General features: G+C 38.9%; 1 protein-coding gene across 1 annotated transcript; it reads right to left on the reverse strand.

The window, feature by feature from the left end:
• Positions 1-1,634: 1,634 nt before the first annotated feature.
• dnajb11 (DnaJ heat shock protein family (Hsp40) member B11) lies at positions 1,635-14,011 on the reverse strand. The gene is made up of 10 exons (XM_062976486.1): positions 13,813-14,011; positions 9,331-9,487; positions 7,651-7,748; positions 6,452-6,584; positions 5,218-5,360; positions 4,618-4,700; positions 4,261-4,318; positions 3,058-3,169; positions 2,717-2,876; positions 1,635-2,036 (listed from the first exon to the last, which is right to left on the reverse strand). Exons 1-10 carry the CDS (start codon positions 13,878-13,880, stop codon positions 1,972-1,974), a joined length of 1,077 nt encoding a protein of 358 aa, XP_062832556.1. The 5' UTR covers positions 13,881-14,011; the 3' UTR covers positions 1,635-1,971.
• Positions 14,012-15,320: the final 1,309 nt, after the last annotated feature.

A 15,320-nucleotide genomic window follows, 5' to 3' on the forward strand; every position in this document is an offset into this window, starting at 1 on the left:
TCCAACACAGATTACAGATCTCAGTTGGGGAAAAAAGTATTTGAAACACTTCCATTTCTGTTTTTCTTTTCCTGTTTTTGAGCCCAAGCTCATAAAAGTAGTTCTAACATCACAGAGTAGCTGAGAGGAGAACTGGTTTTCTGGATGTTATTAAATGCATTTTTAAAAAATCCATTCAAACTAACAAACACTTTTTGGGCTTTTTTCAGTGCTAGTCTATTGCTATTTTTTCTTCCCATAAAAACAATACCTTTTGCAAATGATGGCATGGCAATACATTGCTACTGGTGACTTCAATGGTCAGTTCTGGAAGACACCAGAGTATATTAACTTTTAAGAAAAAAAGAGCACTGTTTCACTCAGGCCATTATCCATATATGGGAAGAGAAATTCCGGTTCATTTTTTATAAAACAAAATATAAATGGCACTGGAACACACACATATGAGGAAGGAAAACTACATAACGTTCTAAACATACATGTAGCCAAGAAATAAATCTTTGATAAGCTGCAGAATTCTCACCCTTGCCTTACAGCCTTGTTAAAGAATTGGACCTAACAATCAACTGACTCAGAAGTATGCATGCTATCTGTATGGTGGTATTTTCAGGAAAATGATTCCATACAAAGGAGACAGCTGTTTGTAAAATCAGTGTCCAAGGCAGCCTATTGGCTGTGTTACACTTTATGGGGGGAGGAGGGAGTTTACTGTCGAAAAACGAATTCAATACATGTTAGCCTAAAGCTTCCCACAAAAAGATGCCTTTGTGTTCTGGTTTAATTTGATGCTTAAAACACAAGCACAATTTTTGTTGAACTACAGGTGAGGGAGATAATTATTACATAGCTGAATAAATGGGGTAAATTGCAGATGCTGTCTACAGATGGGAGATGAAGATAAAGTGGTATACTTTCCTTTTAAGTCCAGATGCCACTAGATGCCAGCCCCCTTCAGCCATAGCTAGCAAAGTCAATGGTGAGGGATCAGGAAAGCTACAATCTAACATGATCTGATGAGTCACATTTACTTCCATGCCTATCTTAGGTACACAAAACAACTACCTATATGCAACAAGTCACCTGGAACAATGTTAGATGGAGTATTTTTTGTCCACATTCCTATCTCCTTTAGCTTCCATTAGTCAATAGAGCTAAGGGATTTCCAGTCACTTGTTTTCTGCATGGTCTGTTTTTGACTGCATGTTTTTCATTCATACACTTTCAGTATGGTGTATGGAATTTATATGGTATGTCCTACTGTCAGAGATGCACAGTATGTCACACTGACATGAGCTAATGGAGAACTAAGAACCTCTCTAAAGAACATTTCCATGATAACTGCTAATGGAGAACTAAAATCCTCTCCAATGAACATTTCCATGCTGAGAATAAGAGGAAATATCTGGATTTGTGAGAACCCATAAGAGAAGTAAAATGGAAGTAACAAATAAAAGCTGCAGAGGTAGTATTGTCTCATGTATCAAATCCATTAGAATAAGAGATATAGGAACAGGCATATTTCCAGGATGACAACAATCTGAACACTGGGGAAATGTTTTTAACCAACAGCTTTACACTCTGGTTCAATAATGTAATATGTGATACAAGGCAAAAATAGAGGGAGAATGAGAAAGTCATGAAAATTCATTCATTCAGAAGAGCAAGAAAAAGGAACATCAAAATATATTTTAAAACCAGAATTTCAACGTGGTACTTCTTAAAAAATTCCTCATAACTCTCAACCACTGGAGCTTAACAATGCTCCAATTAGAGCACCAGTTGTGTCCTGAATAAGGAAATTTCTTTTGCCATCTTCTGATCAGTCCCAGAATCACCCCCAATATTTGTAAAAATGGAGGTCACAGTAGTCACTCCAATAGCCCTCAATTTTGTTCTACAATGACCAGAAGAAGACTGCAGTTTACAGCACTGATTTCATTCATCTTCAATAAAGTCCATTTGCTTCAAGTCTCAATATCCCTGAAGTCCATTGTACACTTTCTGAACAGATGATTGTTTCAGAAGTTGTTTGAGACCTGCAAAAAAATATAAGAATGACTGTCCTACAAAATATGCGATGCTCCAACAGCAACAATACCCCTAACCAACCAACTGAATCCAAGCTGTTTTGAAACATAGAACATTCCATATATATCCCTTAAAATTTTTTGCAGTGAGGTATACACATATATGTTAAAAACACAGCTGTACCACAAAAATAGTGAACTCGGCTCTTCACTATTGCAGGCTAAGAACATGCAAGGTATTTGGAAAAGATAGCTGACTAGTTTTTAATCAAACCTCACTGTAGGCAACATTTATGCAAAGCAGAAATGGCTGCTTTACCTTTCCTTTTTCGGAATGTGCAATAAAGCTAGAATGGATTTTTTTTTACTATATTTGTAAACATGGACAGCAGACCCTCAATCAGTAGAATAGTTTGGGGGCGGGGAGAAAAGGCCATTCCAATGACAGGTTACAGTTCACTAGTTTCAGAAAAGTCTGCTGTCATATTGATTTCCTAGTCCATTAAAACCCACATTTTCCTGAATGTACCAGATAGTATCTGAAGAGTTAGATATCTGTGGTGGACCCAACATTAGCTAGATCATCACCACAGGATGGTCACACTAAAGACCGAAATACATTTGAGAATCTGTAATTATAGAACACCAAATCTATCGTTATAGTACAGTAGGGCACTATTGATACAAACCTTCCCGCTCTTCACTTGTCAGCTGTTCTTTGGGAAAATCTACATCAAACGTAATTATTAAAGAGCCTTTAATATTGTTGTTGTCAAAATTGGGAAGACCTTCTCCTTTCTTCCAAAGTTTGGCTCCAGGTTTTGTGATTTTATCCCGGGCAACATGGACCTGGTGGATGGATAGTGATAGTGATTTACTTTTCAACAAGTTTAGCATTTAAAAAACAAAATAAAACAGGATGTTCACAGATATCAGTAACACAACACAACACTGTAATTTAGTGCTAATGGACAAGAGTATAATGGAAATTGCATAGTACAGTATTCTGGAAATGTTCCTTCTGCCTCACCTTATGCCCATCTAAATGAGCAACATCCATTTCAAAGCCGACTAGAGACTCCACTAGGGAGATAGTCACATTTGTATATAAATCATCCCCTCTTCGCTCAAAGATTGGGTGCCTGTAGACAAGACATTAGGAAAATATTAATTTCTCTACTTCATCCACTATAACCAGGATACTCCTATTCCAACACGTTGAGTGCACCATAGAAGCTACTAGAAAAAGCATTTAACTTCCTAACTAGGAATTTGTCTACGGGTAATGATTGAAACAAAGTTATTATGCCTATCCTTTTTTTCAGAATTTAAAACTTTTCTAATTTTTTTCAGCAGAATAGAAAAAATGCACAAGGAGAAGGGGAATTTTGCCTCTGGATTAGAACAGAATTGATTGCAATACAATTGTGGCAGTTGCCTTAATCTGATGGATAGTTTTAGTAGTAGTTATTAGCTGTTATAGTAATATTTATTAGCTCCTGGAGCTTTAAAATAGGCAAATTTCACTTAAACTATTGGCTTTCATTCAGTTGCCCATTAATTTCTCTTTTTAGTTGCCAAATATTTTCATTCTACAATCTGAATCTCATGTAGATAACAGCAACATTGATATAAGTCACTGTTTCTCATGCTCCTTGAATTTAGATGTCCCTTCTCATGCTCTTTTACAACAACGTTCCTCAATGAAACACCCCAAATCTGTTCTGCATGTGAATGCACTGGAGAATGTCACACCAGGAACTGGCATAAGTGTGGACTGTGAATTAATTCAATACTTGAAGCAGAAGGAATATAAAATATCTGATTCTGCTCTACAACTGACTATTCTTAGTTTTCAGCAGGGAATAATGGGTTTCCTCCTTCTCCAGAATGCTATCATCCCAACATAAGAGCCTTTGGCCAAGAGATGTTCAACTCAATCACACATTTGATTCTATCTTTTTTTTTTAGGAATCTAAGCAAGGAGACATTTTTCTGAGGCCTAGTGCGACCCATCCCACAAAACAACTGTACTCTACAGTTGCAGAACCACAGTTATAAAGGGAATTGTTTTTCCCCACCACATCAATTCATCATTTTCTTTTGGGCACTTTTTTGACAGAGGAAATGCATATACATATGCTAAAAAACACAAGTTAGTATTAACAAAAAGGTTTCTCCAGTCATGAGTTAACATAGTAAAATCGTTCATAAACATGCAGAGATAACTTACTTGAGAACTTTTATTCGGAAGCGCAAGTCCCCAGGCTCCCCATCAACATGTGGTTCACCTGAAGAGTACAGATAAGTATTAAAATTTCTTATTATTACTAAAACTATTTATACCTAGCCTTTTCCTCTAAAAAAAGAGACTCAAAGCGGTTTACAATAAAAACAATATAATACAATAGCTTATTTGCAAATTGTACAAAAATAATGTGATTTGTAAATAAAGGAGGGTTAGAACCTGGAATTTATTCAAATTAGAAACTAAGGAAGTTTACTAACTTTCTACAAAGTTCCATAAATCTATTTGGATTTATTTAAAAATCTTTGTTCCAGCAAGACAACTGATAAAATAAAATTGTACCTTCCCCAATGAATGGATACTCCATGCCATCCCTCACCCCAGGTTCGATCTCCACTTCTAGAGTTCGCTCTTCATTCACAAGCCTGAGAAACAGGAGAGAAAGGCAGCAAACGATGCATTGCAGGTAAAGGTGTTTTTTCTTTAGAGTCTGCTTTCTTACTTTGTTATTGTATTTCAGTTTAGACTGTACTGTTTGCAGAATAGTGGTGCTGGTGCGACTCTAGGATACGTAAGTAAATTATGATAATACCACAAAACCCAGCTAGATTCTATTTACTAATGAATCAATTAATCTATAAGAACGTAACAGGAAACATTCTACTTAACACTGTGACTGAAACACTTTTTCTATTTGGCAAAGTAAGTTTTACCTGTCTTGAGGGACCAACTACCCAAGCTTCTCTGAGAAACCCAGGAAAATTTTCAGCTTGAACACTTTCTTCTTCCTACTTTTTTTTCATAAATGAGCAAGACACTACGCCCCCACATGGTTTGAGCTGGTAATGTAATGACTCTTCCCTCCTTTCTAATTCCAATAATCATGCATTACTAGTAAATACAGTACATATGCACCAAAGTGTCAGAGGACATCAGACTCACTTGACATTGGGACACTCATCACAGACAACTTCCTGGGTCATCTGAAAACGCCCTGGGCCTAACTGGGTTGTTCTCATCTCCTGCCGACAATTGCATTTTCGCTTGCCTGGTGCCTGTCTTGCTACTGGCTTGTTTCGAATAACCTGAAAAAAAATACAAAATGAATCCCCCTCAATAATTTTCTCTCATCCCTACAGAGCACTTTAGTCCTGAATAATTGAAACAAACAATTTCAATTGGCAAATAGCATATATGAAAACAGCAGCCTAGCAGCCATATTACACTGCTTCCTCCCAGAGAAGATGAAAACTGAGCATTGTAATCACAATTCATTTCCAAGATGGAATAGTTTGAGAAGGGGTCCATGAATTTTGGGCTGGCTTACTAGTCAGTCATTATTTGCAATTGTCATCTATTTTTCTACATCCTCCAAGTATGCTACTGTTTTAGGCCTCTCCCTATACAAAAGCTATTTCATTTCTGAAATAGTGGAATTAAATGGGACCCCATACTTATACCCCAACTTGAGTAGTCCACAACAGAACCAGAGGCTAGGGGATAATGCCTGGTCTTGTTTCTTTTCATGGAGGGCTTTGGAGAAGACAAGGAACAACTGCCACATCCCTATATGCTTGGAGACATAAAGCAATTTAGAAACAGTACTTTACTGAAAAGTACCTGCTTGATCATGACAAAAACCAGGAAGCTCGCTTGTCATGAATCCTAGTTGGAAGTCTCTTGCGTTGGCTATTCCACTGAAATGATAGAACTATAATTTGTTAATGGTTGATAGCTTAAAAAGGAGGCCACTTGGCTCTTAGGCAGTGACATTTTACTGTATGATTTGTAAAAGGCATAAATAGCAGTATAAATAGCAAGATTCCTGAAACTGATTAACTGTAGTTTCATGAAAACCACATCCTTTCAGTAGTGATACAAAAGTGAGAGCAGATAGTTGCTGTTCTCTGTACCACGTGTTCAAAGAAAGCACACTCATCTTTCACAAGTCTAAAGCTGAGGCACGTTCCACATATGGGTAGATGCAATATTTCTGCATGGTCTCTAATTTATGTCTGCTCTAAGTTCCATACAAATGCTTCTGTTCAGAGAAAAGCACACCACTGCCACATTCTCAGTTGGGTTTTTTTAAAAAAACAACAGCACCAATAGCAATTGGCAAGCAGGCTTTAAAAAAAAGCTAAGGCAGCTCATCATGTTAGGTCAATAAACGTACTTCTACAAAGTTTCCTGAATACACCTCTTCCAGTGTAACTTCTAGATCCACAATGATGTCACTTCCTCTTGGAATGTTCCTGTCTTGCTGACGAGGATTGCCTCCAAACATGAAGCCAAAGTCCCCAAAGAAGCTGTAAAGAAAAGAGCAATTTTTTAAAGTGATGCATTTATTGTGATGTTTCATTTCAGTCAAATGGTAGAAAAGAAAGAAGTCCTTCAAACGATAAAGGAGGATCAATTGAATTCACAAGTTTTGAGACTATCCAGTTTAGAAATAATCACTTCTGTCAAAACAGAGCTGCAATAAAAATATGACAACGAAACTAAACTGGATTTAGTTAACAGGAAAATAAAATGGCTGATATCATTGCAAATAAGAAAAATCTTAGGTGGTCACTGATTTGTACTGCAGTTCTGTTGAGTAAATTGCAAAGACTCTGGAATATTTTCCAGCAAATATATATTGATCTGGTCTAGAACTGAATGGATCAGCCTGCTCTCCTGCCTATTGAGTAGCAATACCAAAACAATCAGGAAAGGATAGTCCAATGATGCCTCACATCCAAGGAATGTTTTTTGAGAGGTTTCAAAAATTGGATTTCCACAAGCTGTTATAGAATATGCCTCCTGAAGAAATAATTTTGTATGAATATTGAAAAGCATGCATATAAGCAGTAGGTAACTGAAGGTCTACTCTTTATTCCTTTGAAAATTCAAATATGTTTCTGCTATATGAGAAAAGGCCTTGTCTAGGGGTTAAAAACAAAACATTTTAATATTTTATTATTTAACCTTTTGAAGAGTGTTATCTACAACTCCAGAAATTTCTGTTGAATAGTATGTATGATTTTATTATGAAAAAGACTGCAACTATATGTGTTTTTTTAAGACATGGTTTAATTACTGTTGTCCTGGCTCTTTTTATTATGCATAATAGAGTTTGTATTTATGTTTGGCTTTTAGCACTTGAAAAGGGCCTTTCCTGAAACATTTTGAACTTTTTAAAGGAATAAAAAGTTAACCATCAATTAGCAAATGGAGCTTGTTTTTTTTTTAAATCAAAGAAAACCTACAATAAGACAATAAATTAATTTAGTCATCCCGGCTGCAAAGAACTAACTTCTCAGCATTCTCAAACTTTATTAAAAAGTAAAACCTGGTTTTTCATGCAAGACAGTATGAACAAAGCAGACTTACTGTGAAAAAATGTCACCATGGGAACTCTGGTGACCCTCTTTTAGCCCCTCTTCCCCATATGCATCATACTGCTTTCGCTTTTCCTCATCTGACAATACCTGCAGGCAAAATGTTCATGAATATATTAAATAATTATTCATTAGTATTTCCTGTAACTATTAGTTTGGCATACTTTATGAGCCATCATCTAACTCCCCATCAAATAGTAACATGTTCCACTGATCTCCATCAGAAATAATTGGACTGAAGTGCATATCAAGGATGGAAGATTCTGAATGTCAGTTACACTTTGGAATGTGTGAGAAGAAACACCATAAACCATTGCTGCATTATCTTCCATATAAAGGTTGAGATGCTACATTGACACTACACATGTCACAGCCTATATTCATTAGTTTGCAAACTCAGTAATAGATTCATAATAGTAGAAAGGGCTGGAATATAAATAGTTCTAATTTCATTTTCATTACTTTTTTAGAACACTGAAACAGAAATGGAGACCCCATGATTCCCTAGATACTATAAGGCTACCCATTACTCCTCTCCATGGCTATAGTGGCTAAAGATAACCAGTAAAATATTTGGAGGACCCCACATTTCCCATCACTGCTTCAGAAGACAAAAATATGTGCTCAAATATGATGTAGATCAAATTATTTGTCTCAATTCAAGCAGCCGTTCACTAGATACAGGTAGCTTGTAAAGTGTTACAGCAGTTTTGATAGGGTTTTTTTTGCTCCCTAGGCAATATCACAGCACGCTGCTCTATTCAAAATGTCAATAGGATACCTATACGGTTTATTTTGCAAAAACAGCAGATAACCTATGACTATCAAAGTGACATTTCTGTTCTCTCTACTTCAGAGAAGAGGGATATCCATGATAAATGAAAAAAAAAAACAGACAGAAGAGAGAGGAATATAGTATTCAGAACTCAATGTGTTTCCTACTCTGATATTATCCAGAACCAAACCTTATTTTCCATAACATGTCCACTAGTGTATTTTTCAGCTAAATAAAGGCACCATGCAATTATATAAACAACAAATTCAATATTAATATATTACATCATACAAGGTTGTGAAAGGCATTCAAGTTAACTATGCCAAAATCTGTCATAAAACTATGCTTAAGGAAGGAGAACTCACTTTGGCTTTCAGGGGCTGTCAGCTGGACCAAACTCTGACTCCCAAAACAAGATGGCAGACTAAATGACTTAGTGGGTCATTAATTTGAAGAAACTATTTCTCTATATCAATTAAACACATTCCATAGAGCATAGAAAATAAAACATTCTAAGGAACAGTTTTATATTTTAAAAGAATATGACAAAGAGAAGAACACTGATAGCTTTTTTTTTAAGTCAGTAGAATGTTTGAAAGCAAGTTGTTAAAATCCTGTATTATTGTTCATCAAATGTATGACCATGCAGTGCCCGATTTCAATACTTGGTTGATTTTAATATCATCCTAAAGAACAGAAAGCTAGGAAAAGGGATAAAGATGACTTTTCAGGAACAGATTCCTTAATGATAATTTATAATGTATAGGATGGATATCTTATCCAACATTTTCACCTAAATCCCAACATTTTCCAAAGGAATTTACTGAAAAGACGACACAGGATTACAGGCAGCTAAGGTGACCATATTAGGTACCATTTTTTCTTGAACACACTGACCTCATAGGCAGCCCCAAGATCCTGAAACTTTTCCTGAGCTTGTGGATCATCAGGGTTCCGATCTGGATGAAGTTGCAGGGCTAATTTTCGATAGGCCTTTTTAATGTCTTTAACAGATGCACTGCGAGGTACACCCAATATCTTGTAGAAGTCTCTCCTGGGAAAAAAGGAAAGGAGCATGTTGCTTGTTGTATTTTCTTTTCTTGAATATCAGCTTATCCTTAGGTCACAAGTTAAAGTACAGCAAGATGGTTAGTTTTTTTTCCCTCTCCAAGTGCAACCCACAGTAGAAGCTCTGGAAGTATATCATTCAGATGATGACAGGTTCCTTGCTTCCAAGGAATCATGAAGGCTTCCATTTTTGAGATATTTAAAGAAAGGCAACTATTTCCAAATATGAGTTCAAACAGCTTATGCACATAGCGAGAAATTCCTAAACTCACTAAAGACATTGTGAAATTTATTAGGGTGGGCATACCAAAAGGATTGTACTGAAAATGTGTTATGTTGCTTTGTCTGCACAATAACATTTCCTAAAGTCTACTTAAGATTCACCCACTCCATGGGGAAATAAAAGATGCATTTTTGTGCTCCCCAGGCCATATCACAGGATGCTGGATCAGGAGACAGGGACATAAAACTACAAATGTATTAGACAACTTTACCGCCCCTAGATTTTTACCTTGCTGTATACATATGTGTGTGTGTGTGCTCATACACAATATGCGTATTAGGCTGTATGCAATATATACACATTGAGTATATATTGGCAGAAATGTTGTTGCACTTTCTCCCGTATCAGCCTTCCCCCCTACATACTACTGAATGAAGTGAAATCCCATGCAAGGCAGAAAGGAGCATCAATGGAAATCATGTGTAACATTGTATAGCTATGTTACACCAAAAGGTGTTACATAATTTATAGATAGAACAGGAAGTAAAATGGAAGAAATGACAGCAGGCTTGTTTGATCTTTCTCTTGATCTTGTGTCCTTCATCAAAAGCAGTTTTACTTCAGTTTGCCAAGCTGAATTATTTTAATTCAGCTTTAATAGATTATTACTGCATTTTCCTTCTTCTTGGAGCCAGGCTGTCTCCCATCCTGGTATTGACCAGAACCAAGATCAAAGGACTTCAAGAAGATGGCTTTAACATCTGTCTCAGAGTACATCCTATTAATTTATATATTTATGTAATTTCTTTCTATCTTAATATTGAATAAAGTGCACACAGATTATTACCAGCTACTTTTTATTTTGGAGCTTTCAGAAATTAGCAGTTCTCCAGATATTGCTAGACCATTAACTCCCACCAGCCTAAGCCAGAATAGCCAATAATGAGGAAGGCTGGAAGTTGCAATGTAAATGACAAACCCCTGTATATCTATTTATTTATTATAGGGATTTATTTGCCAATATTCAATAAAAATTCCAAAGCGGCTAATAGAATTTTAACACACAAAAATATACTAAAAGCATACAAATTAAAGAGTAAAAAGATAAAAAGTCCAAAGCAAAGGAAATATGAAAACCTGAGAAACTATTAAGGGTTAGGTCCAAAAGGATATGCTTGGAAGAGCATTCCACCATTAAGAAGCCACCACAGAGAAGGCATCTACTACAGTGGTTCCCAACCTATGGCTTGCAACCCCAAATGAGGTCACAAAGGGTTTTCTGTGGAGCTTGTGGTGAGCTATAAAAATTTGAAAACGAGAAAATAAAAAATCACACCATCTAAATGTCACCATGCTTGCGCTTCAAGTTATACTCCCCTTTGTTTCTACATATCTCTGTGACAGCCGATTTTCAATGCTTCTTCAATTGAAAACCAAAACAAGAAACAGATTAAATGTTGAGAATGATATGAATTTAGCATTAACAAAAAACGCAACTGCAAATGTTTAAGAAAGTGAGGTGAAATCTTCTGAACAGGGGCATAGACAGCAAAACCAACACCACAAGAATGTTAATCCTTCCCTATGCTATCCAAAGCTGGAGGGGCTGCAGACCAAGCACAATCTGAAGACCTCAATGGTTAATCAGGTGGAAGACAACATGATACATGTTACAACAGTTGTGAAGGCGGAAGAACACTACAACAGATTGAGAAGCCACCATCGTTGTGTTAACCATGCCACTGGTTGGGACCCTGATTCTGTGCAGACTGTGTTGATCAGCTTTGCATCGACCTCCAGGCATAAAATTTTTTGCACACAGACATCCTCCAATAATATGTATATATGAACACGTGTGTGTATATATTTGGCTGGAGTTACACTTAAAAACGTACCTGTTCCATCTTACATACAAATTCAACTTAAGAACAAAACTAAAGAATCTATCATTGGGTTGCTGTGACTTTCCTGAGCTGTATGGCCATGTTCCAGAAGCATTCTCTCCGGACGTATTGCCCACATCTATGGCAGGCATTCTCAGAGGTTGTAAGGTATGTTGGAAACTAGGCAAGTGGAGTTTATGTATTTGTGGAATGTCCAGGGTGTTTGTCTGTTTGAGGCATGCCAGAGAAGCCACTGCAATTCACAAGTATGTGGACAATTTCAACAGAAAGGAGGAAACCATGAAAATGAACAAAATCTGACTACTAGTATTAAATAACAATACCCAGAAAACGGGAATTCCAGAAAGGAAACAATCAGGGCCAACAAAGGATTTCCCCAGGAAGCCGCCAGGCTTTGAAGCTGCAAGGCTATTCAATGTTAATCAAGCTGGCTGATTGCAAGATTAAAACTTGCCTCAAGCAGACAAGAGTTCTTTCTCCCACCCTGGGCATTCCAGACATATAAACCCCACTTGCCTAATTTCCAACACATCTCACAATCTCAGAGAATGCCTGCCATAAGAGAGAATGCTTTTGGAACATCCAGCCTTAATTGACTGACATATTGTATTCAGCACTTTATCCCAGTCCTGGTCCTATAATCTTCTTTTTGCACAAGTCCATGCCCAGCCCTCTTTAATTCTGATCATCCCCACCATATCCCTGGTTACTGGCTCTTGAGATTTGCTTCGTTACATTTTAATGATGTTTTCTACCCTGCTGTTTTGATTTAATTATTCTGTTATAGGTTACTTTGGGCTTGGTCCTGTATGTAAGCCATCCAGAGTTCACTTGGGCGATGGTGGCGGGGTATAAAAATAAAGTTACTATTATCCACTCTTCAGGTATCAGCTAGCACGCCAATGCCTTAAATCAAGAAATAGTTTTCTAAGACCTACAGAGATACTTACAGGAACATCCCAGCAAGCGAGAGTCTAAAGTAGCAGGTTAAAACCTGGAACCTCAATCAGTGGCTGATGTTGGATGAGAGACTCCCTCCTGGTCACACAGAAGACTGGGCGACTTGTAAGGCACTGAACAGACTGAGCTCTGGCACCACGAGATGCAGAGCCAACCTTAAGAAATGGGGCTACAAAGTGGAGTCTATGACATGTGAGTGTGCAGAAGAGCAAACTACAGTTCACCTTTTATAATTGGTTGTTCTGTTTTAACTTGTGTTGTTCGGCTTGTCCCCATGTGAGATGCCCTGAGTCCCTTCGGGGAGATGGAGGCGGGATACAAAAATAAAGTTATGGTTGTTGTTATTATTATTATTACTACAATACAGTCTCAGCCTTGCCACATCCACAATGGAGGACCTTCTTACACCAGGGGCACTCCAACTGGCCAACTACTTGTCAAAGGACACTTAATATAATGCCAAGTTGTTGTTGTTTTAAAAAAACTTTTAAATTTTTTTCAAATACATTACAACTTGTACCCTCGGTTCACTTCTGACACGATAAATTAATAAATAAATAATATTATTAACATGGCCATACAGACTGGAAAGCTCACAGCAACCTAGTGATTCTGGCCATGAAAGCCTTCAACAACACATAAAACCTATCATGTTTGTAACTTGGGAACTGCCTGTATACGAAACAATAAAATAAGGTGTTTAGACTTGGGTTCCACCTCCATAATGTATATGCCAAAAAGGTATTCCGGGAAAAATCCGAAACTGCCAATCAGAAGGTGCATCTACCAGGCATGGGCAAACTTGGGCCCTCCAGGTGTGTTGGACTTCAACTCCCCCAATTCCTAACAGCCTATCGGCTGTTAGGAATTGGGGGAGTTGAAGTCCAACACACCTGGAGGGCCCATGTTTGCTCATGCCTGGTAGACACCTGGAGGGCCCAAGTTTGTCCATGCCTGGTGTAGGTGCACCCAGACTTGACAATGGGAAGTCCTTCACACAGAGGAAGCATGGAAAGCACAGGAAGCCAAGCCTCGCGGGAGCCTGAATGATGCTGAGAGAATGGCGGTGGGAGGGAAGGCCTCACTGGAGGACGGAGGCTGAAAGGGGCCTGTGGGAGAGTCAAGAGGGGGGATATGAGCCTCTCAGGAGGCCGGAGTGCGGGTGGGGCTTTCTCCCTCGCTTTCTGTCCCGTCTCTTTCCCGTTCCCCTTCCTTGGGGCTCACCCGGCGATGGCGTCCCCGAGCAGGCACAGCAGCAGCAGGAGAAGGCCACCGAGGGAGCTGGGAGTCATGGCGGGGCCGAAGGGTCCTCAAACGGCTTCAGCACGTGCCCCCTCCTCACTCCCTCCTTGACTCGCCGGTCACCATCGGCACGACGGAGAAACCCGGTGAAAGCAGGCAGGCAGGCAAGCAGCCAATCAGCGGCCGGCACAGCGCAGCCGCGTCACGCTCCACCGGCCAACCACAATTGCACACTTCACCCGCGAGCCGGCTGGGCGCAGCCAATCACTGCTCTAGACGTCAATAAATGAGGACGCTTGCTGGGTGGTTGTGTGTGTGTTGGCTTGCCTTTTTTAATCAATCAATCAATCAATCAATCAATCAATTAATTAATATCCCGCTTTATCTCTCCATACGGAGACTCAAAGTGGCTCACAACCAAAAATATTACAACTTCAAATATACAAATATACAATATTAAAACAGTATATCATTAACAGTATAGCGTCTAGATCCAGGGAAGCCATGCTACCCCTCTATTCTGCCTTGGTTAGGCCACACCTGGAATACTGTGTCCAATTCTGGGCACCACAGTTGAAGGGAGATGTTGACAAGCTGGAAAGCGTCCAGAGGAGGGCAACTAAAATGATCAAGGGTCTGGAGAACAAACCCTATGAGGAGCAGCTTAAAGAACTGGGTATGTTTAGCCTGCAGAAGAGAAGGCTGAGAGGAGACATGATAGCCATGTACAAATATGTGAGGGGAAGTCATAGGGAGGAGGGAGCAAGCCTGTTTGCTGCTGCCCTGGAGACTAGGACGCGGAACAATGGCTTCAAACTATAGGAAAGGAGATTCCACCTGAACATCAGGAAGAACTTCCTGACTGTGAGAGCTGTTCGGCAGTGGAACTCTCTGCCCTGGACTGTGGTGGAGGCTCCTTCTTTGGAGGCTTTTAAGCAGAGGCCAGATGGCCATCTGTCAGGGGTGCTTTGAATGTGATTTCCTGCTTCTTGGCAGGGGGTTGGACTGGATGGCCCACGAGGTCTCTTTCAACTCTACGATTCTATGATTCTAGTATAACAATCAGGGTCAACTGCAACATGCACACTTGCCTCAAGCAGACGAGTTCTTTCTCCCACCCTGGACCTTTCACAGATATATAAACCCCGCTTGCCTAGTTTCCAACAGACCTCACAACCTCTGAGCATGCCTGCTGCAGATGCAGGTGAAACGTCAGGAAAGAATGCTTCTGAAACATGGCCATTCAGCCCGGAAAACCCACAGCAACCCAGATAAAACCGATTAAACAAAGGGCATGCATTAAAATTCATGTTTATGTTTAAAGACTGTTTGCGTAAGCCTGCCTGAAGAGACAGGCCTTCACTTGTGTCTTAAATTCCAACAGCTGATATATACACATACAGTAGAGTCTCACTATCCAACATAAATGGGCCAGTAGAACGTTGCATAAGCAAAAATGTTGAATAATATGGGGGGATTAAGGAAAAGCG

The sequence above is a fragment of the Anolis carolinensis genome, chromosome 3 (assembly GCF_035594765.1).
Source record: "Anolis carolinensis isolate JA03-04 chromosome 3, rAnoCar3.1.pri, whole genome shotgun sequence".
Taxonomy (NCBI): Eukaryota; Metazoa; Chordata; class Lepidosauria; order Squamata; family Dactyloidae; genus Anolis; species Anolis carolinensis.